This window comes from Drosophila guanche, unplaced genomic scaffold (assembly GCF_900245975.1).
Source record: "Drosophila guanche unplaced genomic scaffold, DGUA_6, whole genome shotgun sequence".
Taxonomy (NCBI): domain Eukaryota; kingdom Metazoa; phylum Arthropoda; class Insecta; order Diptera; family Drosophilidae; genus Drosophila; species Drosophila guanche.
Window position 1 is genome coordinate 16,197,354 of NW_022995743.1, and position 22,757 is coordinate 16,220,110.

The 22,757-nt window shown below is 45.9% G+C and overlaps 1 protein-coding gene across 4 annotated transcripts; it reads right to left on the reverse strand.

Moving 5' to 3' along the window:
* On the reverse strand, positions 1-22,253 carry LOC117582100. Of its 4 annotated transcripts, none has more exons than XM_034269667.1 (5): positions 22,125-22,253; positions 21,259-21,361; positions 12,164-12,618; positions 6,653-8,702; positions 1-572 (listed from the first exon to the last, which is right to left on the reverse strand). In XM_034269667.1, exons 3-5 carry the CDS (start codon positions 12,583-12,585, stop codon positions 369-371), a joined length of 2,676 nt encoding a protein of 891 aa, XP_034125558.1. In that variant the 5' UTR covers positions 12,586-12,618; positions 21,259-21,361; positions 22,125-22,253; the 3' UTR covers positions 1-368. The 4 variants fall into 4 exon arrangements, with proteins under 4 accessions (XP_034125558.1, XP_034125566.1, XP_034125576.1 ...); XM_034269675.1 differs by having other exon boundaries at positions 22,006-22,225; XM_034269685.1 differs by having other exon boundaries at positions 22,168-22,208.
* Positions 22,254-22,757: the final 504 nt, after the last annotated feature.

Genomic DNA, 22,757 nt, shown 5'->3' on the forward strand with positions numbered 1-22,757 from the left:
TCGGTTGTGGTATTCGGTTTATTCTCGACACTCTCATAAGACTCGTAGACGCAAAATTAGACTTAAGACTTTTACGAATTCTATTAGCTTAATGGTAAATGTGAAAAACGCTGATTGTTGGATCGTACATACAAACATACACGCACGCAGTTGACAGACAGCTTTGTTTACTTACAGAAAGAAATGCACTCGCGGCTTAAACAACTAAGATCACATAAATAATTTATTAACAATACTGCGGCTGTCCTGCCAGAACAGGAAGAAAGCTTATTACTAACATTAAATTTGAGTTTCGCTAACATTTGTTACATTTGTTTTTTGTTGGCACTGTAATTAGTTCGTTTACAATATACTATATGTACACATCATCAGATCATGCTGCCGAACATGCGTTTGCCGCGGGTCAACACCAAGCTGACGACCATGACGGTCAGCAGAAAAAAGACCAGACTTAGAAATGTGGTGATGAAGCGACATCTTTGGCGGAATTTCTTCTCCTTTTCCATTTTCAATCGCAGTTGCTCAGCGCGCGGCAGATCGAGCGTAAAGTCCGACTCGGGTCGTGAGGATGGCTGGATGTAATTACAAAAGGAATATTCGTTTGATAAAGATTTGGCAGAGTTATACATAATTAGGTACATCTGAACATGGCACCCTCTGCCTCTTGACATTCCCGTTGCCTTTTCCGCATTCCTCTCAGCCTCCACATCGGTTTTCTCATTAAATTATATAAAAAGTTAGCTTGGCTTGCAATTAAGTTCATTAATTTTCGAAGTTATGAACGTTTCGGGTTTCGGTAGATATTTATGTAAATCGTTGGCCATTACCGGGCCCCCTGAATGATTGTTTTGACATTGATCATGATCATATTCGGCGACTGCATTGGATGCGATCCAATGTGGTGTGCGTATGTAAATGGAGATGGGTGCTCATTTGATTTATTTGTGTGATTTTTCAGGTCATTGGCTAAGTGCGGCCGCAAAGCGGTTAGCCATAAATCATGGCATAAGCATCTTCGCGTTCGCAAATATTTGCAGTCGAACAAGGCGTGGTCTCCCCAAACACGCAAGCAATACACGCTCAGATTCGTACAACAAAAAGGGCACCAACGCACAAAAATCTGACCCACTGAGGTTTTTGGTTTCTTCGCATCGCCGTTTGCTCGCTCCCTCCTTTGTATTTCCGACGTCTTGCATCTCACTTTTAGCGACACAACCTTGAAATCTTTTCAGTAACAGCGAAAAAAAGAGCAAAGCACAGATGAAACACAGCGTTAACCGTGTTTGTTGGTGTCGTCGTTTTTGTTTCTTTTTGCTGATTCTCGCTAAAAACGTTAAAAGTTACGAACAACTTTTGGAAATTTCACTTAGCCAGGTGTAATCATCATTGTGAGGGGCAATGAGAATCCGGTATCCTTGGCAACGGCACATGGATCAACGGGGGTGCCGACTTGTCATAAACGCAAAACTCTTTCACTGTGAAGAGTCACTTATGGGGAGGGGGCACATACTTCCGGAGGGAGTTTTTACTGTAAAAGTTACATCAGAAGTTTTCGAAGGGCAGGAAGGCCTGCATTTACATACGAAATACATTCGTACATACAAATGTACATATGTATATATGATTGAACATTTTTACTTTGGTTTTGAGCCGCATATCGAATTTCGAAGATATTGCGCCTCTAAGTGAAAGCTGCGCATACGCAATGCGGTCATTAAAAGGGCATTCAAGTGTAATTTTGTGTGTGTTTAAAGTGCTTTCGACACTAACACCATTCACACTCAGGGCTTTTCTGTCTGCCTGTCTGACTGTGAGTGTAATTGAGCCGTAGTTTGCCTGCCAAATCTGTGCAAACTTTTTTTTTTGTATTTCTTTGCATTTGATTGTGTTGTGACTGGTTTTTTTTTGTGCTTCACTGCGCGACTGCATTGTTTTCGGTTTTTGGTGATCATTTCTTTTTCGAGCTACACACATACAAAACACAGTCGGCAGGCGGTTGAAAAGGAGAAATTGAAATGAAACAACTTTGCGGTAAATTTGGTTGCCTTCCGGCTTCTTTGCTCTCCCTTTTGATGCTTGTCTCAGGTTAGTGATGATGCTCAAAGTCGTTTTGTTGCCGATACATACACACAAACACACCCACGCACACATATACCTATGTATAGGTATTATTACCTCTGCTGTTTATCGGGCAAAGTACTTTAAAAGGCACAGACGTAATCGGTAAACAAGAGGGGAAGACTAGTCGCAAAGACCTAAGCATTTAATACCCTCACCAAGCCACCGTTCACATTGCAGCTGAAGCTTTGTTCATCGAATATATTAATAGACAGATGGATAAATGGATAGACAGATGGACTGACGGCATTATCTCCACAATATTTCGTTCCCTGCCAGCAAATTGATGCACAAAATCATAATATCCTCTGAAAGTGTACCCATAATAGGCGCTGATGCAGTGGCGGTGGATGTTACCGCATTCCAACATTTGCATCTCCCTCTCTCTCTCTCTCTCTCTCTCATACTCTGTTGGCCTGTGTGCGTGTTCGTGTGTAACGGCTTTATGAAGTGCAATTGTTACGAAGTAGAAAGAGTGATGAAAAAGGGGAAGGAGCCGGGGAGACGGCTGCTGTGGATGAATGAATGAATGAATATTAAATAAATTGATTGATTTTTACACCCGCTCCAGACCAAAACACAGATGAAGCTAATTTGCAAATGATGCCAGACGCACACGCACACACACACACAAACACACGCAATAAATAATAAAATTAAAAAAAAAATGCCAGACTCAAAATTCGCCTAACATATGCAAAACGATGAGAAATCTTGCTTTGTGATTGCTGGCTGACTGGCTACTGGGTGTAAATTCCCGCTCTGCCCTGCTCGGCCTTGAAGTATGGGGCCAAGATTTTGGGTGTGCGCTAATTCCGAAAAGAAAATTCATCGCTTAATGTGCCGCACACGTTTTTCCACTGACATTGAAAACGCCCCACCTGCCCCGACCCTCTTCCTCACTTCGTCCAGTTGCTCTGGCAGTGGCTCTGTCTGTGGTTGGAAGTTGGCCAAGTTTGATGTTGTACTACCAACACGACGCTATAGAGATGCAGCACATCAGGTTTGACAAATTACTCCGAGTGAAAACTACATTTTAACACGTCCGCAAACAGATCGCCGCTGCACTCTGCCTTTCAATGAGGGCGAATGTGGGGGAATCCATATTTATGCTCACGTCTCGGCCATGGAGATCGCTGATGCCGATGCTATAATGCTAATCTACTCTAAGAGACATTTCAAAAGGTATTTCCGTCACTTCATCAAGTATTCTCCAAGAATAATTGTGAAATATTGCACTGAAAATATCACTCAAAAGACGTATGAAGATTTTTGTAGTGGTGCTGCTGTTTGTTAAACATTTTTGTCTATTCATCTTATCAATACTCATTGTATATTTATTTCTGCTCACCATTTTGCAGGCAATGTCTCATTAATCCACGCTTTCCGCTGCCAGCAGCGAACCGAACTAAACTGATCTGATCGAATCGAAGATCCATCCCCAGGTGAATGTCTCCAATGGGGGAATTTCTGTACGGGTTTTGTTTTGTTTCCCCCACTTAGCGGATCTACGCTAACTCGGCCTAAGTGTGGCAATACGTCCACGAGACGGGATTTAATTCAATTTGTTTTCATGCAGAGCATGAGCGGAACATTTATGCAATTGCAAATGAATTTTCTTCTGCCATTCTGCTTTGGAGTGCACAGGAAAAGCACGTTGCAGCTGAAGTGACTGCTGGATGGATAGAGCTGTCCGCCTGTTGAGTCACCCCACAGGAGAAGGCGGTGGTGGCTGCAACTATTGTTGGGGCGTGGCAGAATTGCAAAATTCCCGTGGCTACCTAATTATCTCAGACATTCGCGGCAGACATTCCGACTAATGTCTACCTTTTCTCGATGGTTGCACACGGCGTATGAGTGAGTAATGGGAGGAAATTTGATCACATAATTGGGGCTGCCGCGGCCACGGCAATATAGCTACAGCTTCCGTGGAAGTAATGCCCATGATAGCCCACTTACGTTTATATAAGCCTCGGCCCCCCGTGGCTGCCAATGAAAAAGTCAGCTCGAATTTCTGGCCAAAAGGCTGCCAGCGGACAAATGCAAATGGCAATCGGAGCAAGGCGCCGCACCCGGCCAAAGACGGTTGACAAAATCCATGACCAAACGTTTTGGCCTGCTCTTGAGACCAGCGCCAGGCTGCGTTCGGGGTGGCGGGGCTGGCAACAAATGGAAATTGCCATAACCCAGTTCGGAGCAGGCTGCTAGCTGTCCACCGGCCAGGGGCTGTGCAGCAAATGCGACGCCGATGGCGATTGCAACACTTTGTGGCAGGCACTTCTATGCTAGACGCATGGCAGCGTGCAGCGTCCACATTGGGACGCAGTCGCCTTACATTTCGCTCCGGTTCGTTTTCGGTTTTTTTGGTTTTGCTTTGCAGTTTCATTTTCGTTTTCATTTTCATTTTCATTTTGGCATTCATGGCTGTAAACTTGTTTTCGTTTTCGCTGCCGGCCATTTGCCGTGGGACGAGTTTGTAGCTGCCACAGCAAGGAGTGAGGGAGGGAGGAACGGAGGGAGTTATGGTAGGGAGTGTTCGGAGGGGCAGCTTCTGTTTGCGAGAAGCTCGTTTCGGCATCTTCCCTCCCTGCGCCATTAAGTCGAGCAAACGTCCTTAAAGGTCACCAGAGTTGTAGGGCAACTGTGCAACTGGCACCGGTTTCAAGTTTGGGCCTGGCTACGATGAGGCTGCGATGCTTGGCTGTTGCCTCTTTCCACTTGCCACTTGTTGCATGCCTTTTTCTGGTTATCGCGGACACAATCGATGGCCAATTAAGTGACCAGTCAGTTGGCAAGATGCGGCGCGCTTAACGGAATTTAAAGGTTAACTGGTATCCACAGTGGTCGGTCGATCGAGTCACTGTTTAACTGTTTGATTCGCATTATGGCACAATAATACGAGTAATGTGCCCCCAAGTTCAAATCGGCCGTGTGCTGCCGTCAGCGTCCAGCAGTCACATTATAGATCGCATCGATCAGTGAATGCAAATACGCTGTTAAGGTGAATAAACCCTAGTCGTGTGACGATTCGTAGCCCGCAGCCAAGCCATTGAAAGTGAAAACTCATTTGGATTCGCGTCTCGCGTTTCGAGTACGTTTGAATGGCGCACCAAAGCTGGGCCTACCCAGAGATTCCATTCGATTCACGGCTACGGATATTGCATCATTGAATTGCCCATAGAACGGAAACCAAAATTGGTAGCGGTATCTGTTTGGGGCTGTTTGTGATTGACTCGAATGATATCGCAATAAAGGAAATTTAGTTTTGGAAGTTAAAATTTTGTACAGGGTAAATAATACATTTGCAATTAAATAAAGTTTGCTTTGCTTTCAATTTTGAGTCAGTTGCGACTGAGCATCATCGAGATTTATGACTTAATCTGGCATTAACTGAAGAGCCATAGAATCAGAAGCAAGGCAACAGCTTAGAGCTTCGAGTGGTGCATCCAACATTAGATGTAATTATGGAGCTTTCAGAACAGCCAAAACAGAACAGAACAGAACAGCCCCCGCTCCACTCGCTCTGTGGAACAGTAGCCTCCGTGGCACGCAACACAATTAATCATATTGCCATGTGGAAGGGGACACCCGACTATGGTGATCTTATCGCGCATGTCGCCTGCCGCATAATATAATAGCCCCCAGGCGAGTGCCGGTGATGAGTATGCGAGTAGCGTCAATGCTACGACATCCGCCGGGGGCCGACGCTGATGTTCTTGCTGACGCCGCCAGTGCGGGGGTGTTGAGCGCTGGAGACGCTCACGAAGCACTACCAAAATGGCTCGGATCGCGGCCAAGGATGAGGTTGAACAACTGTTTGCACGAACTGCGGACTGTGGACTGCGGGCTGCGGCAGCCAGTGCTCCCAGCTGAATTGCACTTGAAATTGGAATCGGTATCGAAATGGCTTAATGAGCAGCGCATCTTGGCAGCGCTCATGCAAATTGCTGTTCGATCGGCTACGAATTATTATTGTGATTATTGTGATAGTTTGCCCAATTTTCATGGGGCTGGCCGACCTCGAGCTGCAGCTCCGCTTGGCCGCAATTAGTCTGGGCATTAATCATACGCCTTGTTGCCCGACCACCTCATAATTAGCTCTGCAAGCCAGCGGGGGGCGTCGGTTGGCTGATCTACATTTGCCCATTATTTCGAAACGCAATTGACCCAAGTCGAATCTACTGATATACGGAGTCTGAACGATGAAGAAAGGGAAGTTAAAGCCAAGTGAAAGCGATACAAAAAAAGGATTGAAAATCGTTCCAAGTACATCTTCCATCTCCTTATGAATAACTCGGTGAACGGCAGTTGGAATCAATTGCATTCAATTGAAATCAAAATCAAATTAAAATCCCATTAATTATTTCACACGATTCGGAGTGGCGTGAGTTCTGAGATCGCACGAATCTGCCTGCTATAATGATCAAATGAATATTGATTGGGGCACGTGCAGATGATTCTGTTCGGATCTTTACTTAATTGCAGCAACCTTCAGTGCATTTGTGTTTATTTTACTCCCCTCCAATATACTCACGTAGGACAGCGTGGGCTGGGGACTGCTGATGACTAGTTCGCCTCCGTTCCGCTGTTTGCCGAGCAGGGACTGATGCAGGCGATTGGTGCCATAGTACATCTCCCAGATGCTTGGCTTCTTTCGATGCCACTCGGCGAAAGTGTCTCGCTCGCCCTTGCCGGCCCCAGAGCCACCGCCCAGAGCGTCCTCCTGGCTGGCAGATCCGCTCGAGCCGGCTCCGGAGAGTATGGGCTTGTGGAAGGTGAGATTGCGTTGCATTTGGGTCACCACCATGGTGCCGGGCAGCGACGGGGGATGCAGCGCCTCCAGCTCCAGCTGTGGTGTCGAGGCGGGCGTGGGCGTGGCACTGCGAGAGAGAGTTGTGGTCTCGATGTAGCACTCGGCTGTGGGGAAGATCTCCGTGATGGACTTTCGCTTCATTTTGAAGTTGGGATCGCTGGCACAGCGGATGGTCATGGTCTGCTCGCGGACGCTGAGCGGCCGGCCGCTGGTCGAGATCAGGACACCGTCGTGGACTGCCTCGTAGGCGTTCAGGTGCAGCAGATCGGCACAGCTGCGCCTTCGCTCCAGGGCGTTTTGCAGGCGGACGACGTGCTGCTGCCGGCCCAGGCCGCTGCACAGTTGGCGCAGATCCTGTTCGCTGTGTTGGTTCATGCGCTGCAGGTAGGACTCCAGCTCCTGCTTGAGCGTGTGAATCATGCCCTCCAGCTCCTTGGGTATGTCTGGCGGGGGTGTGCGCGCGGGTGCAGGCGTGGCCGAGGGCGAGGGCGTGGCACGGGATAGGAGGCGTATCTTGTCTCGCACATCTTCGAGGAGTTCGCGAGTGCTCTGGAAGTGTACCTGGTCCTCGTAGCGCTTCACAAATCTCTCCTCGATGGCGCGAGGGGCGTGGCCAGCCGCTGCCTCGCTCTCCACGCGGTAGGCATCCTCCGGGCAGGAGTTGATGTATTTGGCACACTTGTAGTTGTTCTCCTCCAGCTGCTCGTCGCTGAGGAAGCTCGGATTGTCGATTCCCACCCTTCCCGACTTGGTCTTGGGATGCGCCTGGGACTGGGACTGCGATTGGGGCTTCGGATCGAGCAGAAAGGCGTCCAGATCGATGTCCAGCAGAGAATCGTCCACCAGCTGCTGCTGCTGCTGCTGCTCCATGATGGTCGGCAGTTGGTTGTAGACCCTCAGCTTTTCGCTTATGTCCATTTGGAGCTGGGGCAGAGCCAGGGATGTGGCAGCGGGTGAGTGCAAGAAGGAAACACTCTGCTCCTGGGCAAACAGGCGGGGAAAGGTCTTTAGGTGGCGATCCAGATTCTCGATGCTCGTCTCCAGGATGCGCAACTTATCGCTGTACTGCGGCAGCCCCTCCACCACCATCTCCTCCTCCGCCGTCTGCTGCAGGTCGTTGACTCCCGCTGAATGAAAATCTTCGATGCCAGCTCCGGTGGCTGCATCTTGCATGTCCAAGCGCTGACTCTTCACTGTGGACAACTTATCCGATGCTGCAGTGGCAGCAGCAGCACCACCAATTGGTGGCAGTGGCAGTGGCAATGGAGCTGCTGTGTCTTTGGCGGCCACTTTCCTCGGTAGCTGAAGCTGCGGCCGCAGTCGCTGTCTGGCTGCCACACTCTGCATCTTCGCCTGCTCCTCTCCGGCAGTGCCTAGGATGTCTATGACCGGTTCGCAATAGATGTGCTCGTCCAGCGAGTAAGTGGAGCACACATTGGAGCTGTAATAACCGGATGAGCCGCTTTTGTCCGTCGAGTAGTGCGAGCCACCGCCGCCAACAGCTGCGGCTGCTGCTACGCCTGCAGCTGTGGATGTTGCAGATGTCGCGGATTTTGCTGCTGCTGCAGATGCTGGGAGTCCAGAGTCCGTGGAAGGCGTGCTGCTGACATTGGAGGCAATCGAGCACTTCTTGCTGCGCTCCACTCCCGCCGCCGACACTGTCATCTTGTGGGGATTGTCGTGGCCGATGCCATTCCCCATTCCAGTCCCAGTTCCAGTCCCAATTCCATTCTTCGAGAGCGTCGTCAATGGCATTGAAGTTGTCGCCGCACTGCAAAGAGAGAGAGAGACAGGAAAAGAGAATCAGTGAAAAATGCTTAAATGAAAGGGAAAACTCGCGCTGGAAAGTGGTTTCGCTCGCTGTTGGTTTTTCGCAATTGCTTTTCGTAGTTTTGTTTACGTTTTGTCAAAGTTGCAGCCAAACAGAAAACAGAAAACGAAAACTGGTTAACTAGGTTAGTGGCTCTGCCTAAGTTTTCCATTTTTCAGCTGTCGTTTTCGGTTTTTTTTTGGCCTATGCAAATGACAAGTGGCAGATCGAAAGCAGAAAACCAAACGAAAAGCTACCATCAAAATACTCTAGGATAATCAGGGAAGAGCTTGTTTAAGCACGATAAAAAGAGTAAGTGATGAAAAACTACAAATATTGGATAAATCTCAAGAGATTCAGCGTAAATATCCAATTAGCACGAGGCTGGATGCAGGCAGGGATGCCCAGAGCCCGCACTACTTCAAGTCCCCGAAACAGCAACAGCGATACACAGTCGAAAAACAAACATTTGAAATTACATTTTAAGAAATTCAACATAAAAATTCGATTTCAATTGAAAGAAACTCGTTCTGAACAGGATTTTTGCTTCAGTTGCTGTTGCAAATTTTCATTCGCATTCGCGTTTTGCTCTTGTTTTTCGCTGCCTAACTGTAAAGTTACTGCTTCGAACTACTTCTCGGATTGTTCAAGAGTTTCTTCTGAACATATACATACATCTGTGTGTGTGTGTTTTGAACAAACTTTTTGGTGCACCACGAAATGCGGGCTGATGACGTGGTGGAAATCGCGACAGGAGTAATAGAAAATCAGTGGAAAATGCAGCGAGCATGACCAGCGAGCGACTGGAAGGACTGGCAACCGCAGAACTTATACAGCTAGAAAAACCACACATTTTCCAAAGATCTAAAATGCATGGAAATCGAATTTTCTGAAAGTCGAGCATCAGCCGCTCTGTGCTGTCTTTAATTGCTGATTGATTAACCTCATCTTTTCTGTACCACTGCTCTCTATATTGGTTCTACATTTGCATTTTCTTGCTGCTTCAGATTTGCATACACTCGGAACGGTGGCCTGGCGCCAGTGGCAATGCTTTAATAACTCACTTACGAACGCTAACAAGCTCCCAGTATCGGTTCTACATATAAATATGTACCAGTATGTGCTGCACTCTATGCGATCGGCACTAGGTCAGCGCCAGCCTGGCTTTTGGCCATGCACAAGAGTTGCGTAATAACGGTTTTGGCCGCGTTGCCGTGCCGCTGCTTGGTTTTTGGTATTTGTTCTTGAATGGTTTGGTCGCGGTGCGTTACGCACCCAAAATAAAACACCGATAGGTTGCTTTTTCGGCTGAGATTTGGTTGCATGTTAACCGATGCGTTGCAAATTTGCTGGGCAACAGAAGCAGGCAACAGGCAGGCAGCCGCAAGGTTAGCCTTAACTTTAGTTCGGACCGGCAAGAGCATGAAATATTTTGCAATCTTTGGATAGTACGCGGAGTATATGTTTATTTTGTTTGTTCGAACTGTGTTAATTAAAATGTTCAGCCTCGTTTGCATGCACGGAACCCACTGCCGGACAGGCCAACGGACAGACGAACGGACAGGCGGAGCAGCCGTTAGTAAATACATTTTGTGTGGCCGCTAATTGTTGTTGACTTGTTGCCCAGACAAATTACACTTGCTTGAGGTTTGTGGCTCACACTTTGGTCCTCACACCAACATTCAGCATTCAACATCCAGCAACTTCTTTTTATATATATTGCATATACTCGTATCTGGCTATCAATTGCACATCAATCAAAGTGATTTAATCGCTGATTGGTTGAGATGGATATGGATGTTTGCTATGCGAGTGGATGGTTGGACGGATTGGTTAAATGCTGACCTTGGCATAGCTGCTGCCAGAGCTACTGCTAGTGCTGGGGCTGGGGCCATAAACTACAGATATAACTATGGCCTAGACGGGCAATGGCTCAAATATTGAATACAAATTAGCGACGATCAGCGTCGCCACAATTGATGGCTAACTATGATCTAACTGCACCCGATGATGGCCAATCGGACAATGGAATCGCATTCGGAGAAGGTCAGATTTGAAGAGCTACTGTGCGAAATTCGTGCCTTTTGCTAGGCCTGCGTGTGCTGTGGCACACTACGTGAGTTGTTGATCAAAATATTTAGTTATGGCACCAACGTGGTCTGCCTGCCAAGTGTGGATTGGTAAAGGGCTCAGAGGGTGACTCATTTGGGTCACATATCGGTCGGCATATAATTGCATTGACCTTGGGTGGGAAACACTCTTGGCACTCTTGGCATTTGTTTAGCTCTTTCCTTGATTGCTTATCATGATTACCATATTCTGAGACAGCCACTGACCAAAATGGCCAAAGAAACAAGTTGCAAATGCGACTGCGACTATCTGCCAATTAATGGAAATTGCTGTCAAAGCGCGGCACGACTCTGGGCAACGAATCGACGATGCCTGTACAGGCAGATTTCTATATACTGTAGATACACGTAATCGTACTGCTCGTAAGCTCAAAGTATTTATTGTATATTTTTTGAGAGATATTTCAAACCCAAACTGGCTTCAAGCGCTGACCTTCAGCGAATCGAAGATCTTGAGCCGGTGTCGGTGCCGGTGGCTTCTTTAGTTTCAATTAATAAACGTAATTGTTGCAGCTGTCTGCAGTTGTTGCCTCTGCTGCTGCTGCTGCTGCTGTTGCTGCTGCTGCAACTGCTGCTGCTCTTGCTGACCGCCATCAAGTGGCAGCTCCTCTAAAAACAACAATATCCACAATCCATACTCGTATAGAGAGGGAAAAAGAGGTGAAGGCTGACAACAGGCGCCAAAAACCGCATTGTTCGATGCTGCTGCCGCTGCAGCTTGAACTTCAGACATCATTTACATAGCTGCTGTCTGCCAGTCTGCCACTGCGGCCACTGCAGGTTGCCTCATTTGTACGAGAACCATCTCTGGCAATCATAATCCCCATTTAGGGCCACACTCTACCGCTGATTGTAATCGTCACCTTAATGCCCTGCTAATTGCCGTGGAACAACATCATTACAAAATATGTGTATGTATCTGTGGCGGCTGCTGTTGCACCTTCAGTGAGCCATGAAGTGTTGCTTCAAGTAACATGCACAACAAATACGATTTTGGGATATACTCGTATGCTCTTGACGTGTCTTGGCTTTACTTTGGGCCTCTCCCTCCCTACTCCCAAGGTTGTTGTCGGAATGATGAAGGTTGCTGCATTATGGTGCATATTTGGGTTGCACGAACACACACACACAGAGATAAATTATGGGCTGAGCTGTTCTTGGTGTGAGCCAATTAATAATCCAGGGCAGAGAGAGAGAGAGAAATTATGGAGCTGTAGCAGCACTAGAGATTCCTGAAAGATTTCTCTGCCATCTTGGTGTATAAATAATCCCATTATGCACTTTAAAACTCACCTCTGATACTTGAGCATGGCGCGCGGCAGCAGAAAGTTATCGTTGCTGGCGGACGCCACTAATCCTGTGGCGATGCCGCCCGCTGCTGCCGTCGTTGCCTCTGCTACTGCTCCACCGACTGGTGCTGCACCGCCGGGTCGTCCGAAGAACGCTCCCAGGCGTTGCAGATAGGCAAACTTGGGGGCTCCCAAGGGTTCATGTGGCACCGAGTAGCGGCCGCTGCTTCTGCTAGCCGCATCGCCATCGTCCCCGTCCCCGTCCTCGTCGTAGGGCAGCACCTCGATTGCATCAAAGTCGTAGGAGTTGAAGTATGCCTGTTCCCGGGTGCGTTTCACCTGGGCCGCCTCCGTCACATGGTCGGCGGATATGTCTGTGGGGGCCTTCTTGCTAGCCGTCGCCCCCGAGCTCTTGCAAATGGGCATGGCTGTGGCTGCCTCTCAGTGTCCCAGCCCTGGCTGCAACAGAAATAAGAGTAAAGCAAACAAATTCAATTATCATTTATGTACAACGTTCCGTCCAACAGCTTGCACAATTGCACAATGTTTATGGTTTTTTACTATTACCGAAGCGGGAACTGGGGCTGAAACTGGAGCTGAGGGTGGACACGGGACTCGAACTGAAACTGGTTTCCTGTTGGCACAGAATCCATTTGATTTTGTTGCCTTTTGGATGGATGCAAAAGTGTGTGTTGTTGCCCCGACTCATGACTATGCATTAATTAGCCGAAAAGGGTTTTCGCAATTGCATAATTTCCAAGCTGGAGGAGGAGTCTCCCAGAGTCCATAGTCGAGAGTGCGGAGAGTGCGGAGAGTGCGGAGAGTGCCGAGTCTCGTCTAAAATTAATTTATGAGGCAACATTTGCAAATGCCAGCAAATGGTTATCCCCCTAATCCCCAATGGACTTTGCACTCTCTCTCTCTCTTGCAGAGTTTCGCACCGAAAGGCCTGGGCCCTGGGTCGTTATGTTCATGATCGATCGATAAATGTTGGATGGACTCACAGCTCCATCATTTACTGGTGGGTGTGTCAGGGGAATGGGTCTCTCTACTCTCTAGTGTTGGCTCATCGCCGTGCATAATGTTCCGCGCTATCGCCAAATAGCGCCAAAGTGCAGGGGCTGCAGATTGCATTGGGATTCCAGTTGTTGTTGTTGTTGGTGTGGCAATCATCTGTTTTCATGCCACTCACAGAGAGCATGGTTGATGGTGGAAATAATACATGAGGCAGACTCCCACGAGTAATCCCTAAATGCAGCATTCCTGTTCCAGCCAAAGTACGAGTTATACCCCACTAACCCAGTCTGTAAGTCTACCCACCAAACTTGCATAAGTTCTCCACCAACTCTCCATCAAAGCTTTATTTTGCGGATGCCATTTCCTGAGGTCAGCTGGGCAGTTTTCTTGGCAAACTCTGCGGTTAGTGGTTAGTTAGAGGCGCCTCATTTGATGGATTTCTGTGGCAGCTGCAGCCTTAATCATACCACATAATACTCTTAGTAATGTCGGATTAATCGCTGATCGTGTTACCATATGATGGAGTTAGTGTTAGTGTTAGTGTTAGTGTTGCTGCTGATGACATGCCAGGCCGTGCCATGCACATGTGTGCCATGGTCAAAACGACAAACGACAAACGTTGAGTTTTTATTTTCTAGTTCTGTTGTTAGCCCACAGTGACAACTCGGAGGTTGTGTTTGTCGTCTTCTGTCCTCCGTCCTCTGACAGAGAGAGGCAAGGCGGAGGCAGTGAAGAATTGCAGTGTAAAACCATTAATGACAGTTGGCAACATCAAACGCTCAGTTGGTTTCCGTTGCCGTTGCATGAAAGGTACGCTGATTGCAGCCACAGACACAGAATATCAAATTGGAGCAGCTCATCAAGTTGCTACAAAAACACAAACAAAGATCGACCGATGAGGCCACAGATACGCTTCCCATTTCAGAGTCTTTCAGCTGGTGCTATGATATTAAATGCAAATGCTGAACGAACTTTGGAAACAAGAATGGATTTGGCTGTGGAAGCTGTTGACTGGAAATCGATGGCTGTCCGGTTGCTGGCCAAAACAATTGAAAGCTCGAGTGGCCGGCTACCCGCAGCACTTGAGTTATGGAAATGTGAATCAAAATACGAGTAGAGACAATGCGGACTTGGACTGGACTTGGACTGGGCCTGCCACGGAGACGTGAGGGTTTTATTTATAGTTTCAACTCTTCAATCAGAATGCCTGCGGTGGCTTTTGATATTTTAATGAGTCAATTGGCACTCGTACTAAATGCTAAAGACGAATTGGTAACAGAATTGGAATGGGAATCCGAATTGGAATGGGAATCTGGTGTTGATGTTTGAATTTTGTATGCCAATCTTGGCGTTGCCATGTGCCCAGATCTGCCTTGTCGGATTTGCCATGAATACATCATCGCCGACGGCCGACTGCTGACGGACAAAAGACTTGAGCGACAAACCGAGCCGATTGCACAAGGTGGGGCCAGCCAGGCGATCCAAAAAAGAAATCTTCATAAATGAAGCAGCGGGCCCAAGCCACAAAAATCGCGAATCTGCATTGTTTTCCAGCGGCATGGCGAAATCACGTTTGCCATCGACTGGCTGACTGAATGATGCTAATTTACACTGATGCCCTGCGCCACTGCAAAAAACACGTCAGAGATGTCAGAGGCGTGGCGACGCCTCCGCCCAACATGCGGCGGCATGCGGCAACTTCAAACTGCATTTGCCGTGTGCCACGTAACTGGGGAAAACTGCAGGCAGGCAGGCAGGCAGGCAGGCAGTCTGAAAATGTGGCCCTAACACAATGACTGGGCCAAAATGTGGCTGCAGCTTCAGCTGCATCTTCAAGCCGCAAGTTGAAGAGAAGGGGCAGGCCACGACGAAGCCTTTAATAGCCTTTTGATGAATAGCTTAAAGTCTGGCTGATTTTTTGAGAAAAATTGTTCACTAATGGTAATTAGGAATCCAAATTTGTAAGTGTAAAAATGTCTCCCTTCAAGCACTTCCAGCCAGTCCGCATATACTCTCTGGCAGGGTATAAACCGCACAAAATCTCATGTAGCGAAAAGAAAAAAACAAACAATACTTTTTTCTTACTGTTCGTTGTTTGTTTAAATCGATTGCGCAACAAAGTAGTCTCGGGATATCTGAGTGATCTACAGCAAGAAGACGACCCCGAACAAAGAGCCTAACTATCTACTTGTTGTGCATCCAATATCCTAGAGTAGTTTTGGTCGCCCTGGAAAAGGTCATTGAGGCCCAGAGTCGCAATGTTTGTGCAAGATTTGAGTTCCACTCGCTTTTAGAGTGGCAGCCCCACACTCCAGTTTTAGTTTTTTAACGCGTTTCGCCCTTAACTCTTCATTAAATTCGAGGCTGTGAAGTGTGGCCAGGAGATGGTAGCTTTTCGGAGCGTTCACGGCTCGTTGCACCCACAACTCACGCTGCCTGCCTTAAAGCCACTCTGACTGTCGGCGCGTCTGTCATTGAGGCTGCCCCACTGTCTGTGGCAAAAGCCTCTAATTAGTTGGTAGCCGCTCTCAAAGAGACATTTTGCAACAATGATTACGGCGGGTTGGCGGCAATTAATGCAATTAATGCCTGCACTGGCCAACGCTCAGAGCTCCACTAATGTCGCGTCATAATTGCAATTTAGGGCAGGAAAAAAAACGCACAGGGTTAATGTTAATTGCAGGCGCATTAGGCGCTGCCCTGTACCCACGCGGCCTATCTAATTAAGGTCTCTGGGAGTCGAGACCTTGTGTACGCAGAAAGTAAATGGGAGACTTTGCTGTTACAATTTCCAATCTGTTGAGGGCCAATGCATCTTAAGTTACTTCTTATCGCGGGGAACGCAACGGCTCGAGGTGATTGATAAATAATTCCCCTAGACACACCCCCCAAAGTTTGCTTCCCAGCAGCCGATTGCTGCGAGTATCTACTATTAAATTGTGATTTAGCCAAGTGTGAGAGCCATCAAATGAATGCGCATAAATTAGGCAAGCAGTGAGCAGGGCAGCAGGTGAGTAGCATGAGTAGGTCCAGCGAGTACTCACTCCTACTCCCTTGTCCAGCTCGAATAAGTTGTAAAATTTAACGAGCATAATTAAGTGCAGGCCATAAGTGGTGGGGGCGTTACCCACTCTTTTGGCCAATAAATCGCAACTGGCGAGCACGGGCGAGTCAGAGATTATGTAAATGGCCCCACTGGCACTGTCTATGTGGATGGATATTTCTAGACGTTGCTCTGGGACGGTGGACTCTGCTCTGCTTATTAGAATGCTTTCCATGGTGTTGACAGATATAAATTTATGCTAAGCCGAACTCTGACCTTGTGCCCCAGAGACAACAGTTGAGTTTTTGTTCTTCCTCGGTTCATTCCCTCATTGATTGCAGCAATCAGCCAGAGGTTGTCCGTTGCTTTTGTTTGCTTTTTTGTTTGTTTGATTATTCGGCAGAGGAGAACGTTAGATTTCGATTAACCTTGTCTGTGGCTCTTGCCACATTGAACATCAGCGACCGTCAGCGGCGAGACGCTCTAAAATACATCGAACAAAAAAACATAACAAGCAGAAGCGCTCTGGCTCCAAAAATAGAATGGAATGGTCAGGGCATTGAGCATATCAACACACAGAAACTACACACAAATACATACAACATGCCTGAGAGTGTATGTGTGCGCTGTAATTACGGATGCGGGATATGAGGAGGAACTTCGCTTATTTTGAGTGCTCCACTGCTGCAGCTTTAGCTCCAGTTTCAGCCTTAGTTAATCCCGCCATGCGGTGCAGTCAAGCGGCAAACACTTGACTTGCCCACTTCCGCCCACCCACGCCCGCTCTCTCCACTCACACTTTTTCTGCACTTTTCCTTTGGCTTATTCAAAGCGTAGCAACAAAGTTAATCTGGTTGTTTTTCCTGCTGCTGTTGCTGTTGCTGTTGCTGTTACTGTGTTTTTTTTTACCAGCTTTTCCCATTTCACAACTTTCGCTCTCTTAACGGGGAGCTCTTTTCTTGCAACCGAAAATTATTTTAGCTTAAAATGTCAATCCGCATTTGCCTTTGAGGATCAGCAGGAAAAGCCACAGCACAAAGTATTTATTTCACAGTTTTTTGAATATTTTTAAAACCTTCTTTCATGCGATTCACATATCAGCCTTTACAAATAAATTGTGTTGGTTTAAGTTAAAGTATATTAAGAACAAGAAAAAAAGCATTGCTCTCCGACGAATACTTTTTCCTAAAATGAGAAAAACTTAGCGCTTAATCCTTATTTGTTGCTGCGCATAAAACGTAATTTTAGGAGGACAATAGAGGACTTGCAGTGTCAGCTTAAACTAGTTTTTCCTCTAGGTTTTCCCTCTAAGAGCCATTGAAACGGATGTACAGCAGAATGAATGAATGTTGCCTGTTGAGGCGACTTTGCGGCCTGTTTCCTCTGAAACATTCATGCGAGTATCTCACTATATGCACTTGCCACCCATGCCTCCCACGCCACTTGACACATGGCAATTGTAGGGCAGGGAGTGAGAGAAAGCGGAGGGGAAGGATTGTGGCAAGTGTGCAAACAGAACGAACAAAACTGCCAAAACATGTTGAGACCTCATCTCCGTACACAAAAGCCCAAACCCGACATGTAATCATAGCTCGGGGCTTAAAGAACTTTGGGCTGTTAAGCCCCCAGTATAACAGATTAGTTTCCGTCGTTACTTGATAGCTTCTTGCTATTGAAGTTTGATATTAAACATAATTTCTTGGTCTTAAGTTGTCTTGCTGTGGGAGCAATGACTTAACCAAGAGTACCTATGCTATGCTTCTATCTTCAGAGCGTGCTGCCCATATATCGTTTGGCTTTGTCCAACGCTGAAACTGCTGCTGTTGAAGGCAAAACAAAACGCTTGAAGATGTGCCAGTGCCAGTGCCAGTGCCAGCAATATCCATTTGAATACACACTCATATGCATAATCCCATTCGTGCTCGCATCCATCTCTGGTCAGCAGTCAAGGTCAATGCTGATTCGTGGCAGAGTGACCGCTTGACATTTTGACACAAATAAGCCGTCAAAACGGAATCACAACGGAGGCAACAGCAGAGACAACTGTGGTAGCAACAAGTGTGCCAGCAACAAGTGCAATTCGTTGACTCTGAACTTGAAATGTTGTGCAAGGCAATCAACGGTGTGTGGTGGAGGTGAGTTCGGACATCCGTGACTTTTGGGCCAAGCGAGGAATTACATATTAAATGCAGACAATAAAAAGCGGGAAGCCCGGAAATTTGACAAGAGAAAACCAGTAGGCTGCCAATTAGTGATGTATTTGTTCGGCTTGCATGTTACGGCTGTTGTTGATGTGCCAGACACTCCACAAGTGCAAATCTTGCAACAATTAATAGCAAACGCCTCAATATATGCATTTTCATTTACATTTACATTTTCATTTGCATTTGCATGATTTAATTTTCCAGTATTCGTTCGCTGGGCTCGGCGGCATTCAAATGTGCTCAAAAAACGGGTTTATGGCACTTGGCCAGAAAGCACCATTATGATGGAAATTAGACCCATAATCGTAATAGTGGGTTTTGGGTTCAAGTCTGCCCGCCTGTCTGTCCGCCGCTCATTGTGCGTCCATTGTGCGGCGCCGTGGTCCAAATTGAGACAATTGAGACAATTTAAATCAATTGAAAGCTGATATATCGATGTCAACGCCGGATGTCATGAACTTGAAAAATTACCATTTAATTTGCCATCTCAATGCGTTTGGTTTTTTCTTTCTCCTATGGCGAGTATTATTAATACGATTTTAATGGCTCGTCGTCTCGGTTCCAGACTTATATTCAAACTCGATTATATGCATGCTAATAGCTGGATTGCTTGGCTGGATGGCCGTTTGAGTGTTGGGTTTCAATTCTGGCATTCTTATTTCTTAATTGGCTGAAAGCTCCAGAAAAGTAAAAGGGAAAACGAAAACACTAATAAATTATTCCCGTCTTGCTCTACTATATTCTCTATATAAAGTTGCAGATTAAACATCTGAATACATGATTAGACATGCTATAAAAGCGATCATTTGTCAGCACTCCAGCACTTCACAGAATCATCAGATAAGGCCCGTACTTGGGCTGATATATTCGCCAGACTTGAGGCATTCATTCGCCGGACACAGGAATCCGTACAGCTATTTATTTATCTTATATTTTTGGATTTTAAATATTTGTTTTATATTTGAATTTGGTGGGGAAACATGTTTTGGAACCAGGTTCTATCCGTGCTTATCACTCCTGACTCTGACTGGTTTATTTCTGACGGTGGACAAGTGTGTGTGGTTTATTAATACACGAAATTGGCTCGCTGCCAATTCCGGTTCGTCGAACCTTTCACTTATGGATGCTCTGTGAATTCCACAAGCTGTTAAATAATCTTGAGATCGTGACAAAGATGTGCTCGAGTCTCTAGATCTGATCTATTGTCTCCCACAACGTCAACAGTGGCAGTGGCAGTGGCAGTAGTCAAGTGGTGTCCGTGTCCCCGACAATCGGTCATCTCATGGCACATCTCGTTAATTTGTGGTTTCCATTGAGCAATGAAATATCTCAACCGCATCATGAAAATGAATTATTTATTTGCCTACTGGTAATAATGTGTGATGGCTGGTTTTAAATAAAAATGAATTATCAATTTTCAAATGGAGAAAGAGCGGAGGTGGAGGCGGATGGGTTAAGTGTCTGTCTGTGCATTGTCAATGACCGCATTTGTATATTAATTATTTGAGTTTGTTGCCTCATTAATTTGGCTAAAGTAACACCCACCCACAACTGTTGCCAATGTGCTGTAAGCCATCTGGTTATTCGCTCTCTCTCCTCGCATCTTCGTGTCTCTTCTCTATTTATAGAGGCTTATAAGTGCCAGAAATACGCATAGTGTCGTAATACTCATGCATTCAATATAAAATGCGATGATTGATTTTCAGCCATCGTTTGGAGGAGGCTCAGCCATAAATGGAACAGACAAACAAATTTCAAACTAAAGTTGGAAATGGTGCATCTGCGACACGCCCTCTACACTCTGTACACATGTTTGCAAGATGTATCTATAAATAGCTGAAACAGAATTTCAGCTTTGTTTGAGACAGCACCAGCTGTATTTACGTGTGTGCTTAGTATGTATTTGTTGAAAATTACTTTTAAGTCGATTTTTAATTTCTTTTTCTGCTTTTTTCCCATCCATTCAACAGGTTTCGCTAAAGAGGCAAACTTGTTAGGGGGTTCCGATGACGCTAAACCAAATAATAATTATACAGAAAACTTAGTGGGAGGAAAAGGCCGAAAACAAAAATAGAATAACAGATCCCGATGCGATGAATCAATTTACAGCCAATATGGATTGGCTTCTCAAATGGTTTTGAGCTAATGAATTACTTCCACCTGACGTGCCAACACCAATTGGGTTAGATGTCTCTTAACAGATTCCCAATTTGGTGTGCCAGGAATTTCTATTTATTGTTAGGCAAAACACGAAACAAACCAGACCAAAATACCAATTAAAGGCTTCACGAAATTAAGTCATCAGCTGAATGTTTGGTGCGTTTGGGTTTCCTGTGAAAAATGCAATCTACCAGCATGTAATTCAAAGCCAAATAATTTCGATTTATTTGCCATTGAAATTGTTGAAATTGTTTGAATGTTTGCAATTAAGAAATTAAAATGTAGATAACCAGATTAACCATAATTTTGTGATAGGGTATTTCAGAGCTTCGGTTAAGTCACATTTAGTTGCCTCCTCTGCATTTACGAGGGTCATTAAAGGCCAGGACAATATAAAATTGTTTGGTGATTTCGGTCAGTGTCTGTGTCTGTGTCTGTGTTGGGTTCTGGGTCTCTGTTCTGTGTCTATGTTCTATTTGCTGGTAATCCTTATCTAATTTATGCAAATTCCGTATCGGTTTAATGACACAATGGACGCCGTGGGGCGCACGATTTGCGGCGACTAATTCGTTTGATTGTAATTAGTTGTAATTGGTTTATGTTAATTGCTTTGCGTCCGTTCGACCCTCTCTCCTTTTGTTCACACATACAATATGCACTTTAAATAAAACTTACCTCACCCGAGCACTTTAAACTGTGACCAAAGTTGATTCCTTTCCCGATGATATTGTTTCTGCTTGCGTTGCATAAATGTTTGACGGCTTTGCACATAAAAAAGCTAACAATCAGAGAGACAGAAATTGGTAAGCAACAATTGCATTAATACCTGGCTTTTAATTGCCAAATTTACAGAGAGAAACGCACACACACACACACACGCATACACACATGCACCACCCTGGGACGGACACTCGGAGAAAACTTGAATGCAAAACAAGCGGCAACGGCGGCGACAACTTGTTCGAAAAAAGTCAAATGGTCAAGCAGCAGCAGCCACCGCCGCCGTCGAATGGAGTTGATTAAAAAATTGTGTAAAATACCGCCAGACGACGTGTCGTCGCACCAGTCCGCGGACAAAAGTTAGTTTAAAGTTTTTTTTTTTTAATTTCTGTCTCTTCTTCGGCAGCGTTTTGTTTTAACATCTCTGGCCTTTTTTGGAGGGAAAAACAAAACCAAAAACCCATGGCAGACAAAATGAAACGAAAATGAAACGAAAAGCACACAAATATTGCAGCCCAAGATGAGCAAAGCGCACGCCAAAAATCAAACTTATGCAATTTCTTTTTGTTTATTTCCAATTTCTGCTTCTGCACTTCTCTCCCTCTTCTCTCTTTCTTTCTTTGTGCGGCTTGCTCTCATACAATTTTTCTGGCTTCGGCTTTTGTTATTGCTGTTTAATGCACTTTTTTCACACACAAACACACATATTGCAGTTTCGCAGCTCTGGAGATCTGCACGAAATCGTGTCAGAATATCATATGGGTTGCTCTGTTATTCCTATATTATCTCCCAGTGTCCCAATGTGGTACCGAGCGAGCCACCTTCGTATAGCGACGATGCGCGGCTGCGTGGAGCACCACATACAAAAATCACAAGCGACAGCCGACCGACAACCAACGACGTGAACGAGTTAAAAGAAACTGGCAACGCCAGCTATCTGCCAGCGCAAAGACAAGACTCGGCGGAGTCGGTCACCGTGTTGATGTTCGTTCGCTGACGCCGCTGTTGCTGCTGTTTCTGCTGCTGCTGCTGCTGCTGCTGATCTTGCGATATACCCTAATCGTATCAAGGGGTGGCGTCACTTTTCTGAGGCGTTTGCCAAACGAGAGGGAGATGTTGTTTAATAATGATGTCGATTATTATTTAAATGTGTTATTGGCAGGAAAATAATGATTTTCCTTTTTATCCACAGGCTTTATATCCAGAGCTGGCACTTGATCAAACTAAGTCATTAATTAAAATATTTTTATTATGATTGACCGAGACTGTTATCAAGTAAACACATTTAAATCACATTTAATTTTTATGGATTTGTTTAACGGGCATCAATGTAGCTCGAAAAATTGGTTTGTCTATTCCTAAATACCTGAACTTCGGGATGCTTATTTTGCAAATTTTTTTGAGGATGCCTGAATCACTAATGTCCCTACAATGTAAGTATAACATTATTTCCA

Coding starts and splice junctions, on each gene's coding strand:
- LOC117582100 (XM_034269667.1), bottom strand. CDS start 12,585: ATGCCCATTTGCAAGAGCTCGGGGGCGACGGCTAGCAAGAAGGCCCCC. Junction 8,703..12,163: donor GCCATGCTCAAGTATCAGAG/GTGAGTTTTAAA, acceptor CTCTCTTTGCAG/TGCGGCGACAACTTCAATGC. Junction 573..6,652: donor CCCAGCCCACGCTGTCCTAC/GTGAGTATATTG, acceptor AATTACATCCAG/CCATCCTCACGACCCGAGTC.